Raw genomic sequence first — 23,708 nt, forward strand, 5'->3', positions numbered from 1 at the left:
TTTTTTTTAAGAACACGTGACTCAAAAACTGCTTCAAAAACCATTTTGAGGCATTTTGAATCGCTTTTCAGGCGCTTCCTATTCATTTCAATGGAGAGGGGTGTTTTTGAGGTGCCTTTTTTAGAGCTCTGAACATGCTCCAAAGATGCTGCTTGCAGGATTTTTTTGACAGCTCCGCCCTAGTGTGAAAGCATTCATTGATTTTAATGAGAATAGATTTTCCTGAGCTTTTCACACTGAGCACTTTGGCGCTAAAAAAGCACCTGAAAAGCTCAGGAAAACCTATTGCCATTAAAATCAATGAATGCTTTCACAGTGGGGTGGTGCGCTGGCGGGGCGGTGAAAAAAATCCGGCATGGAGCATCTTTGGAGTGCTAAAAAAGCACCTTAAAAACGCCTGAAAAGCTCTTCAAAAGCGCCCAAAAAGCTCTTCAAAAGTGCCAGAGAGGTAAGTGTTTGAATGCAGTGTAAAAACACACAATTGTCCAAGCGATCAAATTACTGCCCAACTGGTGATATTAAAGGAGTTTGCTGTGGGGGTCGCTGCTGTCCAAAACTCATAAACCAATGAGATTAAAGAAAAAACACAATGCAAGGAAAGCGCTGTACCCTGGTAGAGTCATGACATAAATCTTTGGATGAACAAAACGTTTCAATTTAATTTAAAAGATGCAAGGCATTCAGTGGCAAGGAACATCCCATGATAGAAGGTTGTAGACCCAGACAAAAATACCTGAAAATGTAACTACATGAGTGACAAAATATGCTCCAGAGAGAACACAGTGGGGCTGGTTAAACTGGTAAGGCAAGGCGTGCTGCAGGACTCCAGATGTAACCGTGATCCGGCTGGGAAACTCAACAGGAGCAAGATGGAAATGCTCCAGCCAGCAAGGGAGCTAACCAAGGGAGTCAGGGTGAGGTGAAACAGCGGAGATGCCTGGGAATCACAGCCGCCTCGCAGTGGAAACCGGACCTGTCACCCGCAAATTAAGTCACAAGCTGGCGGAAGTAGAAGGTGGTTAGCCGTGAGGTGTGGGCAACGCTGTATTGTGTTGGAAGCTCAAGTAGCTCTGTGGCAGAGGAAACATGGATGGAATTAAAAGCCAGTAGCCAAGACTACATGTTTCGAGGTGTGGCCCTTTCTTCAGGTCGTATTGCACTACCGGCAAGAGTGAGAAGGAGAGTTTAAATAGAGGAAGGGGGCGTGGACACGGACCAGCAGAGGAAGTGGGGGTGAGTAAAGGCTCATGTCACTCATGCTGAACCCCCTCCAGGCAATAACATTCAAAATCTCCAAATAAATTAATAAAGATACATATTGGAGTAAAAAAAAATATATAGACATATTAGAAAGACACATTAACATACAATACACAAACTACACGATAAAAACATTGGAACAAAATAAACAAACAAATAAAAATCAAAAATAAAATAAAATACTTTGAGTATTGGGTCACCAGGATCCAGAGTAAAATCACTGTGTGGACATCAAGCTCCTTGTTCAAGCCATGAGGTGAAAGGGTATTGAGCCTATAAATCCAGAGGGTCTCCATCTTCCACAGTCGCAAGAATCTTTCGTTCTCTGTCAGAGACCCCCTGGGTATATGCTCAATAACTGATACGGACAAGTCACTAAAATTCTTGTCATAATGTGAGGCAAAGTGGTGGGGGGGGGGGCACTGTGTTCGTCCTGTGTTGACCGGTGGGTCAAAACATTCCTCAAGCGGTTGACTATCAATGTGACTCTCTTCCTATAACTCCCAAAGATTTTGTAAGGTGTAAGTCTCGTGATCACCAGCAACAGAGATCTGATTTGATGACAGCATTAATGACATGAGCCTTTGCTCACCCCCCACTTCCTCTGCTCCCTTCCTCTATTTAAACTCTCCTTCTCACTCTTGCCAGTAGTGCAATACCACCTGAAGAAGGGGCCACGCCCCGAAACATGTAGTCTTGGCTACTGGCTTTTAATTCCATCCATGTTTCCTCTGCCACAGAGCTGCTTGAGCTTCCCACACGATACAGCGTTGCCCACACCTCACGGCTAACCACCTTCTACTTCCGCCAGCTTGTGACCTCAGTTGTGGGTGACAGGTCCGGTTTCCACTGAGAGACGGCTGTCATTCCCAGGCATCTCAGCCATTTCACCTCACCATGACTCCCCCGGTCAGCTCCCTCGGCATCTCCATCTTGCTCCTAATGAGTTTCCCAGCCAGATCCTGGTTACATCTGGAGACCTGCAGCATGCCTTGCCATACCAGCCCCACTGTGTTCTCTCTGGAGCATATCTGTCACTCATGCAGTTCCATCTTCAGGTATTTTTATCTGGGTCTGCAACCTTTTATCATGGGATGTTTCTTATCACTGTATGACTTGGATCTTTTATAATAAATTGAAACAGTTTATTGCTTCAGAGATTTATGTCATGACTTCACTGGGGTACATCGATTTCCTTACATTGTTTTTTTTTTTTATGCAGTGCATATGGATGTGTATGTAGGTGTATGCAGTGCGCATATATGTTATATGCAGTGTGTATACATGTTGCATGCATGTGTATTTATGCCGTATTCATAAATAAACATGCATACATACACATGTGTATGTATAATTTTTTGATCCCCTGCAGAATTCCTAAGTTTGCCCACTTACAAAGAAATGAAGGGTCTATAATTGTTATCATACGTGTAAATGATAGAGACAGAACTTTGACCAAGAATCCGGAAAAAAAACCGAAACAAATGTTATAAATTGAGTTGCAGTTCAGTGGGTAAAATAGGTATTTGATGCCCTACTAACAAACAATTATTTTGGCTCCCACAGACTGGCTACAGTATGTGCTCACGTGGAACACAGATTAGTCCTGTCAAATTAAGAAGGTGCTCCAAACGACAACTCGTTATGTGTATATAAGACACCTGTCCACATTATCTCTTTCTTCAATTCAAACCCACCATCATGGACAGGACCGAAGAGTTGTCAAAGGATGTCAGGGACAAGATTGTAGACCTGCACAAGGCTGGAATGGGCTACAAGACCATCTGCAAGAAGCTTGGTGAGAAGGAGACAACTGTTGGAGCAATTATCCTGAAATGGAAGAAATACAAAATAATCACCAATAACCCTCGGTCTGGAGCTCCATTGCAAGGTTTCGTCTCATGTGGTAAGGATGATCATGAGAAAAGTGAGGGATCAGCCCAGAACTACACAAGAGGAGCTTTTGAATGATCTCAAGGCAGTTGGGACCACAGTCATCAAACAAACCATTGGTAACAAAATATGCCACCATGGAATGAAATCCTGCAGTGCCCGCAAGGTTCCCCCTCCTCAAGAAGGCACATGTACAGACCAATCTGAAGTTTGCCAATGAACATCTAAATGATTTAGAGAGGAATTGCGAGAAAGTGCTGTGGTCAGATGAGACCAAAATTGAGCTCCTTGGCATTAACTCGACTTGCTGTGTTTGAAGGTTTGAAGGAAGAAAAATGCTGACTATGATCCGAAGACTACCATCCTTACAGTCAAACACATAGGTGGAAACATTATGCTTTGGGGCTGGTTCTCTGCTAAAGGTACAGGCAGACTTTGCCACAAGGGGGCAATAGACGGGGCTATGTATTGTAAAATCTTGGATGAGAACCTTCTTCCAACAGCCAGAACACTGAGGATGGGTCTTGGACGGGTCTTCCAGCATGACAATGGCCCAAAACATACCACCAAGGCAACAAAGGGGAGGTTCAACAAGAAGCACATTAAAGCGGAGTTCCACCCAAAAGTGGAACTTCCGCTTTAGGGAGTCCTGACCCCCCGACATGCCACATTTGGCATGTCATTTTTTGGGGGGGGAGCGGGTACCTAGTTTTGACAGGTACCCGCTCCCACTTCCGCTCGGAGCGCCGCGGCGCCCTGAACGGAAGTTCTCCTCTCCCCCTCCCTCCCTGCAATCTTCTGGGACACGTCAGAGGTCCCAGAAGATTGCCGGCCAATCACGGTGCGCAGCACGACTCGCGCATGCCCAGTGGGTACCCGGCTGTGAAGCCGCAAACTGTAACAGCCGGGTGCCCACAGCAGTGATGCCGGCGCCGAGGGAGAGGATCGAGGCTTCGGGCGGCCGCATCGCTGGACCGTTGGACAGGTGAGTAAATGGCTGGAACTCCGCTTTAATGTCATGAAGTGGCCCAGCCAGTCTCCAGACCTTAATTCTATAGTAAAATTTATGGAGGGAGCTAAAATTTCGAGTTACCAAGCGACATCCAAGAAACCTTAAGGATTTAAATAAAATCTGTAAGGAGTGGACCAAAATCCCTCCTGAGATGTGTGCAAACTTGGTAACCAACTACAAGAAACGTATTACCTCTATGCTTGCCAACAAGGGTTTCAATGGGATCAAATACTTATTTTACTCACTGAACTGCAACTAAATTTATAACATTTGTATCATGTGTTTTTTCTGGATTTTTGGTTGATATTCTGTCTCTAATTTAAATTCACAGATGATAAAAAATATAGATAATTTTTTTGTAAGTGGGCAAATTTTCAAAATCTGTAGGGGAAGAAATAATTATTTTCCCCACTGTACTTCTCACTCCTGAACTGTGTACGTTACATACATCTGAACTCTTCACTCAATATCCACTCCTGGACCCTTGCATTAAGTAAGTTGAATGCCCCTGACCCCTGGACTCTGTACATTACGTACATCTGATCCTTGCAATCTGAAATACTTCTGATCCCTGAAATTTTGCCACACCCACCTCGCAGCCGCCATTTTCAGGAATTTTTGATTATTAAAAGTTTCCAGGTATGGTAATATCTTCCAGCTGGTGGGTTATGCTTTCAGTATACATCTCTATTTTTTTTCTGTTTTTATGAAAATGTGTACCTTTAAGTGGTAATACAAGTAACAAAAATGTCATGTAAAGATCTACAAATGTGTATATCCAAGCAGCTTTGGATACATGTTTTCATATATAAGATACAGGCATCTTTAAGAATGTTTTTTCTTTCAAGACAGAAATTTTATTTTCAGTAATATTCAATGGAATGGTGCCCTCTTATCTTATGCTGTACCAGGTTTTCTGATATTATTATTAATAATTGCTTTTTCAAGGAGAGAGTTTCAATGTCATCCTCAATGTCAATGACACTGTGCAGCATTTTGCAAGCCAAATTACGCAAGAGTAAAGCAGGCAGCAAAGCTCCCAAGATTCCGCACATTAATGAAGAGATAACAATGCAGAAGTGAAGGCTTTACAATATATGTCAAATAAGAAACTTACACATAAGCTTGTGAAAGTGCATGATACAACAAATAAAGAAAACATACTCAGATGTAGGCAGAGGATCCTCCTGAAAGTAGAGATCTTGTAAAGACTGTTCTGAAGTAATCCTTTTTGTTGGGTCCATGGTAAGAAGTTTTTGAAGCTGCATGGTTTAAAGGTCACAGAATTATTAAAATTATTAGCTCCATTAATGAAGCTCACAGCAACAAAATTATCTTTTACAAAGGATAAGCTTTAAAAGTGGTGTTCGCTTAAAAAGTTCTTTGTGTTGGTAATTGTATTATTTCTTTTTTAGGCACTATTCAAACTAGGTGGTTCCCAAATGCAGCTATAAGGTCAAACTAAGTATTACCTCCCCATGGCCAGTCTAACATATTGTAACAGCTAGGAAGAAGATGGCCCCTTCATAATGGCTGCTTGTCTTGGCTCCAAGCACTTTCTCGAGACAAGCGGCGACAGGAGAGGCTGACCCTGGGAAGATGCTTGTAGCTAAAAGAAGCAGCCTTCTCCTGCCCAGCTATGTTTTTGGACTGAGGGGGGCGCCCAGTTTGACCTTAAAATGGTGTTAAACTCAAAATCAAAAATGTTATATATTGCAGCTTACCAATCATTAGATGTGGCGGCTGCATCAGTTTTCTTTTCTTACACTTATTTTCCTCTGTTTTCACCTGATGATCTGGCCAGTAACACATCTCTGTATTAGAATGCCCCCACTCTGGATGAATGAACACAGGGGGCACTCTTGGAGAGCAACGTTGTCAGTCTGGGGGGAAGAGAGTGTTGGACTAGCAGATTTAAATACACTAACAAATTGAAGCCAAACTCTAGCTAATACACTATAAGCAGGTACAGCAAAAATGTGATTTTTGACTTACCATAAAATCCATTTCTTAGATGTTCATTAACAGACACAGCTCCTGATTCTTCTTAACCATTGGGTTATACTGCCCCCTACAGGAGCAGGATACTAGGCAGGAAAAAGCTTGACTACACCTATGGGCAGTCCCAGGGGGTATACACCCACTTTTAGCTATAGGCACTCAGTTTTATTACAAGCAGTGTCAGAAGAAATCCAAATCCACAGAGGGGTGGGTGCTGCGTCCGTCAATAAACATCAGAGAAATGGATTTTACGCTAAGTCAAAAATCCTATTTTCTCTTTCGTTCATTGACGGACACAGCTTCTGATTCTTCTTAACCATTGGGAAAGGGGTGGGAAAAAAGCAGAAAAGAATTCCCAAGGCTAACCATAGCCAACCAGGTAACATGGAGCTCAACCATGAACAACTGGAGTTCACCTGAAAAAAAAACAATACACCCTCAAAGAGGACCAGGTCCTCTAAGCAGCAGCCAGCAAAACCTTGCAGCCAAAAGAAGCATCCGCAGATGGCAACACATACCCTCTTAAAAATTTTGTAAAAGAGTGCACCGACAACCAGGTGGACACCCTGCGTTACTGAAGTTTGGTGAGGGAAGCCCAGGAGACACTAAGTGCCCTAGTAGAGTGTTGCTTGACAGGTAAAGGAGGAACCTGACTCCTAATGCATTAGGCCTGAACCACCGTCTGTCTGATCCATCTGGAAATGGTCGCAGAAGAAGCATCCGTGAGCCCAAATAGAGAGTCTGACTTCCTAAAAGACTCTGTAGCTGCCAGATACACCCTAATTGCCCAGACCACATCCAAGGCATGTAAGGCAATTTCCTTTGGATGTTTTGCCTGGGACACAGGGAAGGCAACAAAATGTCTTCATTCAAATGACAGTCAGAGACCACCTTAGGAAGGAATGACGGACAGGGGCAAAGCACCACCTTATCCTTGTGAATCACTAATAAGATGAACGATAGGATAACGCCGCCAGTTCCAACACCCTGCGCGCAGAGGTGATAGCCACCAAAAGAGGCCACCTTCTGGGCAGCGCAAGCAGGGAAACCTCCCGCATATTTTCAAAAGGAGGCTTCTGTAGAGCTGAAAGCACCACATTAAGATCCCAGGGCTGCAACGGAGCCCACACTAAAGGAACCAAATGTCGGACACCCTGAAGAAAGGTATGCACCAGGGAGTGTGAGGCCGAAGATCATTGGAAAAAGACCTCCATCAGGCTCAGCACCCGCATACAAGCCTGGAGGGATGACCGTCTGCTTAACAGAAGCTGAATCGCCTCCTGCAATGTCTGGAGGTTTTCCAGAGGAAGAGGCTGAGGCCGAGTCCAGAGTCAGACCAAGATAGTCCAGTTTTGAGTGGACAGAACCAAAGCAGACTACTGAAGGTTCAGAATCCAACTGAACTCCCTCAAAGTTCACCGAGCAATCTCTAGTTGTCTATCAGAGCAGTCCGAGACTCCACTCACAGAAGAAGATAGTCCAGGTACCCCAGTACCCCGATCCCCCCGCTGACTCAAACAATGCCAGCACTGGGGCCAACACTTTTGTGAAGAGCTGAAGAGAGGAGGCAAAACCCAAAGGTCCACGGCACAAAGCGATAATGCTCCTCGCCCACAGCAAAACAGAGAAAGTGTCTGTGACCGACACATATTAGAATGTGCAGGTAGGCGTCCTTGATATCGATAGAAGCGAGAAGAAATCCCCCTGACGTAGGGACGCTACTACTGTGTGAATGGACTCCCCGCAGAAATTCTGTACTCGCACAAGCAGTTTAGCGTCTTGAGGACCAGAATTCGACGTACCTTGTCTTCCTTCCTGGGAACTGTAAAGAGGTTTGAGTAAAAACCCCTGAAAACGTTCCAAAATCGGAACCGGAACAATCACCCCTTGAAGGAACAAGTCTTGCACTACCCCAAAGAGACCCGTAAGTGATCTAGGGACAAGTGCAGGTTGGAAGGCAAGAACCTTGATAGGAGGGCGGGATTTTTAAAGGCCGGGGACTCCTCAACTGAAATTAATGTAGCTTTATTTAACCTGGAAACAGACGAGTCCCTACAGGTGGGACCGTCCACTTTTTAAGCAGGGAATCCTCATAAGGATACCGCATAGCAAAATGCTTAGGGGCCACATGAGTGCGTTTTGGACAACCCCACTGTTTTGTGACGAATGTTGTCAAAGTAAGAGGAAAAGGGGAACACCCTTGCCGCTTTGGATAGCCTGTGAGTGCCAAAAGGGGCCGTCTGAGGCGCAGCATCAGCCACATCCTCCATTTTTAAAGTTTCATGCACTAACACAATCATTGCATCCACCAGCCTCTTTTTTGCGTGGCTGGAGGAGCAGAGGAATCATCCTCACTATCTGAGCACTTAGGATGCATGGACGCAGACCCAGTAGGGGGTAGTGCCGAACCAGCCACAGCGAACATATGGTGGGCCAGAGCCTACGCCCTCCTATCAGCTTGATATTTTTTAAGGCCGGGGACTCCTCAACCGGAATGAAGGTAGCTTTATTTAAAGTGGAAACTGACTAGTCCACTACAGGTGGAACGGTCCACCTTTAATGCAGTCAATCCTTATAAGGACACAACAAGCAAAAAGTGCCCAGGAACCACTGCGTTTGGACAGCCCCACTGTTTTGTGGCAATGTTGTCAAAGTAAGCGGAGAAGGGAACACCCTCGCCGCTTTGGATGGCCTGTGGGTGCCAAAAGCGACGCAGCATCAGCCGCAACCTCTATTTTTAAAGTGTTACGCACTGACACAGCAGTGCATACACCGGCGTCTTTTAATGCGTGGCTAGAGGAGCAGAGTATTCATCCTCACTATCTGAGTATTCAGGGTGCGTGTACTCATACCCAGTAGGGTCGCTATATACTAAGCTCACCTGGAAAACATAACAATCAGGGGAGGCTGCCAACTGCGATCCTGCGAAGGGGATGCCGATGAAGGGCCCACGAATGGACCACCTACTGGACCCCGCAAAAAAAGGGGGAGGGGGTCGCCCTCCGAGTGCTGTTACTGTTTGTTCAGAATCTGCAAATACTTTAGTGTCATTTTTGTGCATGTTTTTGTGATTTACACACATCTTACCTTGATGCAGCCCTGAGGACAGGCAGCACAAGTCTGGTATAAATATGAAGCATTTTTAGCTTTACTTTTTCAAAAAATAATCTGAGATATTCCAATCTGCAATGTTTTCGTGGATCAATGATTTATTCGTTTTATTCAAAGCTCCAAATGTGGAGCTGAATAATTAATCAAGGTATAAAATATACTTCTAATTTCCTCTTTAGCGGTACTTACTATATGATTATTGGAAAAGTGTATGATTTCTGGGAAATGTAGAGTAAATGGATAAAGAATCTTAGGCATTAGTGCACTTAGTTTTAGAACATGTGTATGTAAGCATATTCTGCATGACAATGTAAACCATGCCGAGTCTTAATGGTTCTGACACAGCAATCTAATGAAACTGAAGCACGGAACTGCTCTCAGTGAGTATACTATTACCTGTCAAGCAAAATATGCACAGAATAACCAAACAACAGAACACAACAAAACAACAGATATTTCTACAGAAATGTAAATCTATTTACTGTTTCAAAGTTTGTGAAAAATTAGTTTTAATAGGTATGTTGCCAAATGACCAAATGTTTGTGTAAGTTCTCTGTTGAATGAATACATAGTTACATAGCTATATAATATTTTAGGCCATATAAATCTGAACTAGAGACCAAGAGTTATGTTGGCTATACACTAGCAGAAAAATCGGCCGTGCGCGTTTTTTAAAATCGAACGATTTATCGGAATGGCAAAAGATACTACCATCATGGAAATGTCATCAAATTTCGAAAGATAAACTCTCCATGAACATAAATTAACCATTTTATCGTTCGTTTCCGTGAAATCAGAAGGGAAATTTATAATGTTTATATTGTTTGTGACATGCTGTGCTTTATTTGCAATAAACTTTGTTTATTATTGCAGAATTTTGGTTGGTTATTATATACTCTATAATTGCAAAAGCTAGCAGTGTGCCCTTGTTTGATGTGTTTAGCAATGAACGTTGGTGGGAATGAAATGCACTTTACATAAAACGTTTTTTCGTGGATCGTACATTTCTATTATTATGTTCGTTCTGTAATATGTTTACCTTCCGGGTTAAAGGTTTTGACACATGCGCAAGAAAAGTCGCACGATTGTTCTCGGGCGAGGCAGCCACAAAACATAAGAATGTCGGTAGATCCGCAAAAATATTTCCAATATCTCAACGATTTTTTAAGGCCGTAAAGTTGAAAGAGATTCGTCATCCACTAACTATAAGAATATTGGGCGAACGATCATCATTATAGATTTTCGGCCGATATTTCTGCTAGTGTATGGCCAGCATTAGTGTGAAAAACTTAAAGTGATTGTAAATTCTCAAGGTTTTTCATCTAATGCAATCTATGTATTAAGGTGAAACGCCTTCTTTGCTGCAGCTGCCCCCAAACTCCCACTTTTTCTTACCTGAGCCCGATCCGATCAAGCAATGAGCACAAGCCCAGCGGATCCAGCCACTGTCTCTCTCCTCATATGACAGATTGATAGCAGCGGTAGCCACTGGCTCCCACTGCTGTCAATGAAATCCTGTTATATGGGAGCTGGGGGCAGGGCCGAGTCCCGCTGTCTGTGTTAATGGAGGCAGCAGCGGGACTCAGAGCGTGCCCGCACAGGTGTCCCTCCCAAAAAACAGATTGCCATGGGGGCACCTGATGAAGGGGAGGAGCCAAGAGCACCGGTGGGGCACCCTAGAAGAGGAGGAATGGGGCTTCTCTGTGCAAAACCCTTGCACAGAGCAGGTATGTATAACATGTTTGTTATTTTTATTAGAAAAAAAGTGAACCTTTACAACCCCTATAAGGATAACATTATAGTGAGTCAAAGAATGTAAAAAAATACCCAAAGTATAATATTAAACAGTAATACTTCTAAATATTTAATAAAATGAAATACATATAATAACCCATCAATTAAATTGTTTATGTTGTAAGTGCTAAGGGTGCCACATGCTGAGATGTTGCAACAAGAAACAGAAAGGAGGGACTCCTAAACCACAGGATTGGGGACAATAGTATTGGATTAAGGTAATGGCCCCTAAACCACTGGACTGGGGACCATAGTATTGAATTAAGGCAATGGCTCCTAAACCACTGGATTAGGGACCATATATTGGATTAAGTTAATGGCTCCTAAACCACAGGATTGGGGACCAAAATATTGGATTAAGGTAATGGCTCCTAAACCACTGGATTTGGGACTATAGTATTGAATTAGGGTAATGGCTCCTAAACCACAGGATTGGGACCAAAGTATTGGATTAAGGCAATGGCTCCTAAACCACTGGATTGGGGACCATAGTATTGAATTAAGGTAATAGCTCCTAAACCACTGGATTGGGGAGCATCGTTTTGGATTAAGGTTACAATTTAATTTTTATAATTGCTATTCTATTTGTGCACTGTTTTACCAAGAAAACTTTTTTGGGTGTAAACTATAACACTAGGAAAACTTCAAAGTACAAGCCTGTCTCTTTCAAAATAGAAGTCTGTCCAAAAAAAAAAAAAAAATATATATATATATATATATATATATATATATATATATATATATAAACATCAATAACAGCCAATTCAGATTTACTTTTCATAAAAAATCTCAATGGTGATATCGTTTACTGAGCGTTGAAAAGAATACCGCTTTTAACTGCTTTAACAAATAATGTTATATAGGGTACAATTATATACCAAAACATTTGAGTTTTTTTCTTCTGCATCATTTACTTACCAGAAGAAAAACCTTACTGTCAGGTTTGACCTTGTGCTTCTCCATATACTTTATCAGGCTGCTGTTAGCATATCTGTAAAACATTATAGGCAGAAACAAAGTGGTGTACCTTTTGCTATAGGTAGTGCACACACAGCATTTACACCTTAGCACATGCAAACATAATCAATCTGCAATTCTGTTGTGCATTCTGCATATTACATTCAGAATACTTTTTGACTATGGATACAATAATTCAGCCAGAGAAAACAACCAAAACATAGCACTATTTTTATAAGAATATTGCCAGTTAGAAGTACAGTGATAACATCATTTTCAACTCTGCATATTTTGCATTTACCGCAAAGCAAGTTGACTGCAGTAATATTGATCTGCCTGTTTGGATGACTAATTTGTACTGCATAATGGTGTAAGAGGCTTTTTGACTGGTGAGGCGCCAGTCCACCATTCAATAGTGTTGCTTTTATTAGCAGGCTTACGCATGTAAACACTGCACTACATAAAAGCAGGGATTGCTCAGGCACATCAAACTTGAATGAAACAACGGCCTGAAATAAGCAGAAAAAAAATCTGCATCAGGCCACATTAGAACCATTGAGGGCAACAGCCATCAATTCACAGATGATAAGGAAGCCAACATTAAAAGCTTTATTACCAAATATTATTGTATTATAGATGCATATACAGTCAACCAGGAAAGTATTCACAGCGCTTCACTTTTTCCACATTTTATTATGTTACAGCTTTATTCCAAAATGTATTAAATTCATTACCTCATAATGACCACGTGAAAGAAGTTTGTTTGAAATCTTTGCAAATTTATTAAAAATAACATGTACATAAGTATTCACAGCCTTTGCCCAAAACTTTGTTGAAGCAACTTTGGCACCAAATACAGCCTCAAGTCTTTTTGAGTAAGATGCTACAAGCTTGGCACACCTATTTTTGGGCAGTTTCTCCCATTCTTCTTTGCAGGACCTCTCAAGCTTCATTAGGTGGGATGGGGAGCGTCGGTGCACAGCCATTTTCAGATCTCTCCAGAGATATTTAATTGGGTTTAAGTGTGGGTTCTGGCTGGAACACTCAAGGACATTCACAGAGTTGTCCCGTAGCTACTCCTTTGTTATCTTGGCAGTGTGCTTAGGGTCCTTGCCCTGTTTGAAGATGAGTCCTTCAGGTGCCTTTTGGCAAACTCCAGGCGGGCTGCCATGTGCCTTTTAATGAGGAGTGGCTTCTGTCTGGCCACTCTACTATACAGGCCTGATTGGTGGAGTGCTGCAGAGATGGTTGTTCATCTGGAAGGTTCTCCTCTCTACATAGAGAAACGCTGGAGCTCTGTCAGAGTAAGCATTGGGTTCTTGGTCATCTCCCTGACTAAGGCCCTTCTATCCCAAACACTAAGTTTGGCAGGGTGGCCCATTCTAGCAAGAGTCCTGGTGGTTCCAAACTTCTCTCATTTATGGGTGATGGAGGCCACTGTGCTCATTGGGACCTTCAATGCTGCAGAAATATTTCTGTACCCTTCCTCAGATCTGTGCCTCCATAAAATCCTGTCTCGGTGGTCTATGGACAATTACTTGGAATACATGGCTTGGTTTTAGCTCTGAAAATCCCTGTTAACTGTGGGACCTTATATAGACAGGTGTTTGCATCTCCAAATCATGTCCAATCAACTGAGATTACCACAGGGGACTCCGATCAAGTTGTAGAAACATCTCAAAGATGATCAGTGGAATCAGGATGCGCCTGAGATCAATTTTGAGTGTCATGGCAAATACTGTGAATACTTATGTACATGTGATTTTTTCATTTTTTTATTTTTAATAAATTTGAAAAGATTTCAAACAAACTTCTTTGACATTGTCATTATGGGGTATTGATTGTAGATCAATGAGAAAAATAATGAATGTAATCCGTTTTGGAATAAGCTGTAACATAGCAAAATGTGGAAAAAGTGAAGTGCTGTTAATACTTTCCGGATTCACTGTAATTTATTGCAACTATTTCTGAATATTAGTTAGAATGTTCATAGTTGTAGTTGCATACAGTAGGTGGTTAGTAATCACTTTATCAATATTTGGGCTTGTTTATCTTTGGCACTACTTTTACATACACTTGCGTTAAATTTATACAACCCATGTTCTTCCCAGATAGGTCCCACCGCAGGGCACCTTTTAGAGTTTAAAAGTGCAATTCATGTATAGTGTTATTACATCTGTTATAGAAATAATGGGATTTTTGACTTGCCGTAAAATCCATTTCTCTGATGTTCATTGACGGACACAGCTCCTGACCTTCTCAACCATTGGGTTATACTGTCCCCTACAGGAGTAGGACACTAGGCAGAAAAAAAGTCTGGACATGCCTATGAGCAGTCCCAGGGGGTATACTCCCTCTCTCTGCTATAGGTACTTCGTTTTGTTACAAGCAGAATTATAACTCCACAGAGGGGTGGGTGTTGTGTCCGTCAATGAACATCAGAGAAATGGATTTTACGCTAAGTCAAAAATCCCATTTTCTCTTTTGTTCATTGACGGACAGAGCTCCTGATCTTCTTAACCGTTGAGACGTCCCAAAGCAGTGTTAAACATGAGGGGTTGGAACAGCGAAAAAGAAATTCCCAAGGCTAACTATAGCCAACCAGGTAACCAGGAGCTCAACCAAAACAACTGGAGCTCACCTGAAAAAAACAATACACCCTCAAAGAGGACCAGGTCCTCTAAACAGCATCCTGCGAAACCTTGCAGCCAAAAGAAGCATCCGCAGATGCAAACACATCCACTTTATAGAACTTTGTGAAAGTATGCACTGATGACCAGGTGGCCACCTTGCAAACCTGCGTCACTGATGCCTGATGATGGAAGGCCCAGGAGGCACTGAGCGCCCGAGTAGAGTGCGCCATGACGGAGAAAGGGGGAACCTGACCCTTGATGGAATAGGCCTTAATCATTGTCTGTCTGATTCATCTGGAAATGATTGCAGAGGAAGCAGACAACCCTTTCCGATGCCCATCCATAAAGCACAAATAGTGAGTCTGATTTCCTAAAAGACTCCGTAGCTGCCAGGTACACTCTAATTGCCCGGACCACATCCAAGGCATGCAAAGCAATTTCCTTTGGATGGTTTGTCCTGGGACACAGGGAAGGCAAACAATGTATTCATTCAAATGAAAATCAGAGACAATCTGAGGAAGGAACGATGGAAAGGGGTGAAGAACCACCTTATCCCTGTGACCTACCAAGTAAGGTGAACGACAGGGTAACGCAGCCAATTCTGACACTCTGCGCGCAGAGGTGAAAGCTACCAAAAAGGCCACCTTCCCCCCACCCCAGATAAAGGTTAGGGCGCACCTTCAAGCTAAAGGGGCCTTCTCTGCAGGTATGGAGAAGCTCGCTCTTGACTTGCCAGACCAAGTTCACTTGTATCCTCTAGAGGAGGCTCTGAAGGGCTCCGATCCCTTGTCAGTCAACCCTGCAGGACGAAAAAACATCTTATGAGACGAGAAGGAGGGCCCACGTCTACAAAGAGGGTCCTTGCCCTTAGTCACCTGCAGAGGAAAGGTACCCTTCCCCCCTGTGAGACCTCTAATGATGTCATCCAGGGTAGCACCAAACAGGCGATCTCCTTGAAAGGGAAGATCAGTCAAGGCCTTTTTAGAAATGTGGTCCGCAGACCAGCATTTGAGCCAAAAGACATGCCGAAGGACCACTGCCAAAACAGAGAGCAGAGCCACTAGGGGAGCCGCATCCAAGGAGACATCACAGATAAACTGCAGCCCCTGGACCAGCTGGTCCACCAGTTCAGCAAAGACAGGGGGGAGCTACTCCCCCTCCAGGTCACGGCGCAAAAGCCTAGCCAATTCGGTCAGAGTCTGCGACATCAGGGCAATGGTGAATATCAGTCTCAGTGCCGAACCAGCCATGGTGTACATATTGCAGGCCACAGCCTCCGCCTTCCTGTAAGCCACGTCTTCAACCGGAATCATGGTTACCTTATTTAATCTGGAATCCGGAGGGTCCACCACCGATGGAAAAGTCCACTTCTTACGAACGGACTCTTCATAGGAGTATCGCCTAGCAAAATCGCTTAGAGACCCCGAGGGGACGCTTTGGTCATCCCCACTATTTAGTGACAATTCTGTCAAATTAGGAGGGGAAAGGGAACCCCTTTTCCGCTCTGGATTTCTTGTGAATGCCAAAAGGAAGCTGCGTCCTCCATCTTTAAGGTCTCTTGCACAGCTACAATCAGTGCTTCCACCAGTGCCTTTTCGTACGTGGTTGCAGAAGTGGAGGAATCCTCCTTACTATCTGAGGATTCAGGGAGCATGGTCGCAGACCCAGCAGGGTGACCCACGTCCACAGCAGCTGAATCAGATTCAGGATCTGATGAGACAGATGAGGCAGGGAGCGCTTTTGCAAGCCCATCGCCCAAAAGCCACCTCCACCTGTCGCGGCCGACCTAAATCTAAAAGAAAAAATTTCCAGGACCATAGATCCCAGCAAAGAATTAGGTCCTTACTCCTGACTAGGCAGGAAAAAAAACTGAGTACTTATAGCAGAGAGAGGGATTATATCCCCTGGCTTATAGTGCCCTACTCGTGTAGGGGGCAGTATAACCCAATGGTTAAGAAGATCAAGAGCTTTGTCCCTCAATGAACGAAAGAGAAATACTTATTTGCATATTCTTGTTGGTTTATACACCAATTTCACTTAGTATTTACATTCTAGAGGACTTATTTTTAAGTTACATAGGATTTTAATTGTTTTTAGGGGTTAGGATTTCATGTTTTCTGAAGTTGTATTTAATAAAACATAATATGTTTTACATGGGCAGTGTGACTGATTCCTTTCTTGGGGGGACTGTGGTGGTTTAGGAAAATAGCATTAATGATAAGAGGCGGCAAAATTAATTCTAAAGTATTAAAATGCAAAACTATGCAAGGTTGTTTAGGCTTTAAAGGATAGGCTCACCTTTTCAACATGGTACATGTTATGCCCATATTTAGAGTGTAATATGTAACATGTTCAAGCACACCCCCTCTCAGCCCCCCCCTTCTCTGTGACAATGGACAAGGGTTCCTCTCCTCCGCAGCTGCTGTCACATTTTAAATCAGCATGGCAGTGCGGGGCTCCGCCCACAGACCAGCGTCAATCATTCACAGGGATCTGTGAATCTATAAACTACAAGTCCCTTCTGCCACCACCGCAAATGGACTTGTAGTTTTAGTGGACTGCGATTGTGCTTTGGCCCATAGTCCAGCCACACTTTCTACAGCTCTGTAACCGACAGCCCGTAAAGAAGTATGGGCACAGAGCTGGAGCAAGAGTTTGCAGAAGCCTGACATAGCAATTGCAATCCACTGATCGTGGGTTCAATGCTTTGCTGGCTCCTGTGAAAAAAATAATAGGGGAATTTTTCCTTAAGAGCAAAGAATTGTCTGGGGTCCCATTCAATTAAGATTCTTTAACTGGCTGACAGCTATAAGAAGCAACACTCGTCTGACATGTCTTAGCTACACAAATATTCCAGGTCTTACGTTGTTCTCCTGAAATCTTTCTGAAGAGTAGGATATTCTGGCATCTTTCTGATATCTTCCCAGTCTTTATCTAAACAAAAAACATATTTTTAAAAATCAAGCTCCTAGAAATTAAAGTATATATTTATAACATATTTTAGGAACAGATCAAGCAGCCCATTTATATATATGCAAAGTGATATATAACAGGAATTTTTTTGACTTACTATCAAGTTAATTTCTTGGAGTACATTAGGTATACCTGGTATTTTAGTTATACTGCTGCCTTCAGGAGATTAGACACTGGAAAACAAAGCTGTAAGACACCCCAGACAAATCCCTCCTACTACCATTGTGCTCCAGTTTGGTGGTAAAGCAATAGTAGAAGTGGATTATAAGAATACAGGGGAGTAACCCATTTCTCACAAAGTACTCCAAGAAAAGGATTTCAGAGTAAGTGAAAAATACTATTTTCTTAGTCATACATAAAGTGACACAGAGTGAAGTAACACTGGGCCATTCAAGCTTTGAGGTGGGCAAAAACAGCAAACAAAATGCTTGGCCCGCGAGTAACAACAGGTAACAGAGGAGACTCAATAGTGTCTTCAGTGCTGCTTGAAGATCCATACAACCAAAGCCAGAAAAAGAAGGAGGCATGAACATCCCATCCACTGGGTAAATCTAAACAAACGTGCGAACAGAAGACTAGTTAGTAACCTAGCAAATCTGTGAAACAAATGCCTGAGGCTGAAAAGTCCATGAAGCACAAACTGACCTAGTGGACTGCAGTTTACAGAAACTATAAAAACTATAGACTTTAAAGATGAGCTGCCAAATCTACCTGGAGATAGTAAAACAAGAATATTGCTGTCCCCTACAGGGACCTGTGGGAATGACAAAAAAGTCAGAATAGGTAAAGAAAGCTGTAGCTGAGAGGTAGACTCAAACCGCGCATACCACATCCAGACAGTGGAGGGAAATCTCTCAGAATGTCATGGAGCAGGACAGAAAGATGTGAGAACAATGTCCTAGTTGAGGTGACAAGTAGAAATCACCTTGAAAAAAAAAGAAAAGAGACCCTTAACCTTAAGACAACCTTGTCTCTGTGTAGAAAAAGGAATGATTCTTTACAGGTTAAGGTCACCAACTCAGAAACTCGTCTTGCACAGGTGATGGCAATGGGGAAGGCACAATTCTGAGTAGGAGCAGACAGAGGACTATCCCTAAGAGGTGTAGCACTGCCCCTTTGAGGGCTGCTGGATATTACACTTTTGTGGTCCCCCTGGGTTACCGTTAGCAATTCAGGCATTCACAATTTAACACTTCCTTTCTTGGCTCAGTCAATGATCAGTCCAGGTTTGTAGTTGATTTTGGTGTTTTATTTTAAATAGGGCTGGGAGAAGGGAATAGTGGGATACTCCAGATTAACTATTCACAAGATGTGAGGACTCTTGTCTGGTGATGCAGCCAGGCTGCTGATCCACCTTGCCAGTTAGGTAGATTTGAATTTAAGTCTCTTACTAGAAGACTTGGTGAACTACATTTATCTTCGGGACATTCTCCTCAGTATCCCCTTTCTTGACTGCTGACACCTGTCTACTGACTATCCTACTTTTGGGGTGGCCCCCCTCAGGTCAGGCCCCTTAACACAATTCCCTGTAGTCATGATACTGTTTTTCGAGGGTCTCCAGTGTCTCCCCACTCAGCCAGCTTTCCTGGACCTCTGGGTTTAGCTTTGTTCCTCTGGTCCCCAGGCTGAGCGCCTACGACCAAGTGCCACTGCTACAGAGGAAGAGGCAGCTGCCATCCTCCCTCCGGGACTCTGCTCACCAGCCAAAGACCCTGCAGCACATGTGCTCCTGGCTTTTATACAGTATCCCACAATGCACCGAGACAACCTGTCTCTACCAATCACCAGCACTGTATCAAAGCCTATGTATCCATTAGCCAGGTTTCCTCCCACTGTCCAACATGCCTCCCTATTGGGCCAGTGTGAAACACTCTCTAGACCCAATAAATCTTATACTGAGCACACTGAGCAGACCTAACTCACAGATCCTGCTCTCTGGTAGGCAGAAAGTAATATAGATTTGCCTGCTGCTCCTCCGATGTGCAGATAGAGCAAAAAAAATATACTCTCTCACTAGCACCCACCTAAGAGGGTGCTACAGAGGTTTAAAGGGCAGTTTTTTTTAAAGAACTGACAGAACCAGGGTAAGATACCATAGTGTCAATAGGGAATGTACAGGAATAATATCAAAAGCAACACCCTGTACAAAGGAGTGCCAAGAAAAATAATCACTAAGTCACAGATTTGATCCTTGATGAAACTCAAATCAAATGTTGATCCAGACCAGATTGTAGACCTGGGATGAAATTACCTAGAGAAATAGGCTTTTCAAGTGCAGTAGTAGACTTTGCAAGAAGTAATTTTCCTAGCTTGCAAAAAAGTAGGGTGAACCGAATTAGGTAGGTTCCTAATCTTTAGGTAATGGGCTTCAAAAGTCAGGCAGTTAAAGCCAGTCATTGAATAGCAAGCTGGTAAACTGGTCCTTGGGACAGCAGATATGGAGGGCCCATGCAGAGTCTGTCAGGAATCGAATGTGATCTAAGTGTCATAACAGATTCTCGACAGCGCTGTTACTTTAAGGGCATAAGTAATAACCTTGGACTGCTTGCTGCTTATCAAATATCCCAAAAAAACTTTGGTTGTACTATTATTCACTGTTCACAGCGCTGTCCTTCCCATGCTACCAATGTCACAGCATTAGTACCATACATTCCTTTATCATATATACATGTATGCAGTGGATGCAAAAAGCAAAATACACAAAAAATGATAAGTCCCAATAAATTCCAAAAATGTCAGAATGCTTCTTGCAAAGTGATTTGCACTTAAATTTTTTTCGAAAAATAACTTCATAAAGTGCTCCAAACATAAAAAGTGCTTCAATGCGACTGGTATTCACAGTGCTGCATGCAATAATCTATGCCCAGTGTCATTCACCAGATGCTTTTGACTTTGTGCCTTTCAGCATCAAAGTCTCCAAGGCTTGTGGATATTCCCCTCCTGGGTCTTTGCATGGATGATCTACACCACCTCTCCTTCACTGCTCCTCTCCACCAACAATCTCCTCCAATGCCTCTGTATGAGCGCTTCATGCCACAGCTGTCATAACGTTTTTTATTTAAAATAAACCATTAAACTATCCCACTCACTTGTACAAAGTTAAAAAATGCAATAAAAGCAGGACATCCCAGCGCGGCGTGCACTCCACTGACTGGAAATTATGTCACTGGGTAGTGCCAGTGTCAGGGCTCCAATGGTAGAAGAGGGTCTCTAGGACCCAGCATCAGTCAGGACACCAATGGCAGGGGAAGGGCTCTAGGACCCAGCATCTCAGCCAGCACATCACATGGGCCTTTATAAGGAAGTGTGCCAGTGATTGAAGTTGCTGATTGATCTTCAGCTTGTACCGTGTTCCTGTGATCCTTGTTCCTGAAAGTTCTCCGTTACCGACCCGGCTTGTCCTTACTATTCTGCTTGTCTCCTGACCCGAACTCGGCTTGTCTTTGGATATTCTCTCCTGTTACCTGTGTCTGATCTCGGCTTCCCTATTTGACCTTGCCTGCTCTGGTATCCTCTGAACTCTGGCTTGAACTGACTTCCCATTGCCTTAGTGCAAACACAGACCTGCCACTTCTCACAGGCGCCACCTGGCTGCAGCCACTAGTGCACACGTCAGAAACCCTTCTGAGTTCTTCTGCAATCAACATCACAGGCGACCTGTGCTACTTTGAGCCTGACTCCTCCTGTTCTCACTTTCAGGGGAGTCTGGAACTTAGCCGCAAGGAAAGCCCTCTCTCCATTGGCCTCCAACACCAGGTACGTGATATTATCAATCAGCCACTATGTCTGAGGCCGAGAGAGGTGCTGCGGCGATAGAAGCTCTCTGTCAGCAGATGACCACACTTACACAAGCCGTCAAGGATTTGCAAGGAGGATACTTCCAGCTTGAAGAACGCATGCGCGCTATTACTACTACAGTGACTTCCACAAAACCTAACCCGGCTATGAGCCCCAACCCATTAGCTGCTCCTTCCAGTCCTCCGGCCACTGCTCCAGCTGCCATTTTGCTTCCTCCCCCAGAACCCAGAGTTCCCACTCCTGAGTGCTTTTCAGGGGATCGACGAAAGTGCAGGGCCTTCGGAAATGCATGTGAACTTTATTTTGCTCTGCAACCAAGGACTTTCGTACTTGAGACGGTCAGAGTAGGGTTCAATATTTCTCTATTGTCTGATGAACCACAATCCTGGGCTCATAACCTATTGGAGCAAAAGAATACAGCACTGAACTCTGTTTCCACATTTTTTGAGGCTATGGCTGTCCTTTACGATGACCCACAGAGGACTGCTACTGCTGAGTCTGCCCTTCATACCCTTGTACAGGGCCGGCGACCTGTGGAAGACTACATCGTGGAGTTCCGTAAGTGGTCAGCTGATACCGGAATGCCGCTGCTTTAAAGTACCAGTACCGTTTAGGCTTAGCTGAGACCCTTAAGGATGAATTGGCCCGGATCGAGGCTCCTTCCTCTCTTGAGAATCTCATTCAAGTCTCCATCCTGTTGGACTGACGCCTACGGGAGCGACGCTCCGTACGTACCCAGAGCTTCCGGCCCGCTTGGGTGCTACCAAGGGTCTCAGGTTCTACCGTTCCTGCCCCGGTTCCTCAACCTACTAGTTCATCTGATGTGGAACCCATGCAGATGGGTCTACTCTGACCCGCTCTGACTCCTGAAGAAAAGAAGTGCAGACGACAGAACAATCTCTGTCTGTATTGCGGATCCACTGGCCATTTCCTGCGCAATTGTCCCATCCGACCAAGTAAGCCCTGTCAACCATCCTCTTCTTATCTCCAGTTGTCTGGGACTCAATCCTCTCACATCGTTCTTCCCATTTCATTGCAGGTGGCTGGAAAGGGAATCAACCTGCGAGCAATCGTTGACTCTGGGGCCTGCAGCTGCTTCAAAGACATTAATCTTGCGAAAGACTTGCATATCCCTCTCAAACCTAAAAAGCAAAGACTTGATATACACCTAGCAGATGGCACTACTCCCAGCTCAGGACCTGTTACCCAAGAGACACTTCCTATTTCAGCAACCACAGATACAGGTCATCAAGAACTCCTCCTGTTCGATGTATTTGCAGATGATACTAAACTAGGCTTGCCAATATCTTCTATGCAGGATGTGGAAACCTTGCAAGCGGACCTGAACAAAATAACAGGGTGGGCAACTACATGGCAGATGAGGTTTAATGTTGAAAAATGTAAAGTAATGCACTTGGGGGCCAGAAACCAGAAAGCAAGCTACTCACTAGGAGGGGAACCTCTGGGTGAGTCTAGGATGGAAAAGAACTTGGGGGTACTGGTAGACAACAGGCTTGGCAGTGGCATGCAATGCCAAGCCGCTGCACGCAAAGCCAACAGAATACTGGGATGTATAAAAAAGGGGATTCACTCCAGAAATAAAGAAATTATTCTCCCGCTCTACAAGAGTCTGGTCCGGCCACATCTGGAGTATGCTGTCCAGTTCTGGGCACCGGTCCTCTGGAAGGATGTGCTGGAACTGGAAAGAGTCCAGAGAAGGGCAACAAAAATAATTAGGGGAATGGAGGACATCAGCTATGAGGAAAGACTACAAGCACTGAACCTATTCTCTCTGGAGAAGAGACGATTGAGGGGGGATATGATATCAATGTACAAATACTGTACTGGCAACCCTAGCATAAGGAACAAACTATTCAGAGAAAGGAGATACAATAAGACATGTGGCCACTCACTAAAACTAGAGGAAAGGCGGTTTAACCTTAAAGTGCGTAAGGGGTTCTTCACTGTAAGAGCGGTAAGGATGTGGAATTCTCTTCCACAAGCAGTCATATCAGCAGGGAGCATTGATAGTTTCAAAAAACTATTAGATGGGCACCTTAGACACCACAACATACAGGGGTATACAATGTACGGTTAAAAGCAAACACACACATCATAGGTTGAACTGGATGGACTGATGTCTTTTTTCAACCTCACTAACTATGTAACTATGGGCCTGATTCATAGTACGGCGAATTGGCGTTTCGGCGGGATTTTGCGAACCGGCGATTATTTAAGTCTGAAATTGGCATTCAAAGAACGGCGGGCGGAAAATA

At 43.8% G+C, this 23,708-nt stretch overlaps 1 protein-coding gene across 3 annotated transcripts in view; it reads right to left on the bottom strand.

The window, feature by feature from the left end:
• Positions 1-23,708, bottom strand: part of CDK19 (cyclin dependent kinase 19) — a 420,668-nt gene that overhangs the window by 78,378 nt on the left and 318,582 nt on the right. For all 3 annotated transcript variants that reach the window (XM_082249930.1, XM_082249929.1, XM_082249928.1), the window contains exons 8-10: positions 17,526-17,595; positions 11,990-12,062; positions 5,330-5,427 (exon numbers count right to left, since the gene is read on the bottom strand). In XM_082249930.1, the coding sequence (XP_082106056.1) occupies positions 5,330-5,427; positions 11,990-12,062; positions 17,526-17,595 (241 nt within the window). The remainder of the gene's footprint in view (positions 1-5,329; positions 5,428-11,989; positions 12,063-17,525; positions 17,596-23,708) is intronic.

This window comes from Pelophylax lessonae, assembly GCF_965119305.1.
Source record: "Pelophylax lessonae genome assembly, chromosome: 3".
NCBI classification, from domain to species: domain Eukaryota; kingdom Metazoa; phylum Chordata; class Amphibia; order Anura; family Ranidae; genus Pelophylax; species Pelophylax lessonae.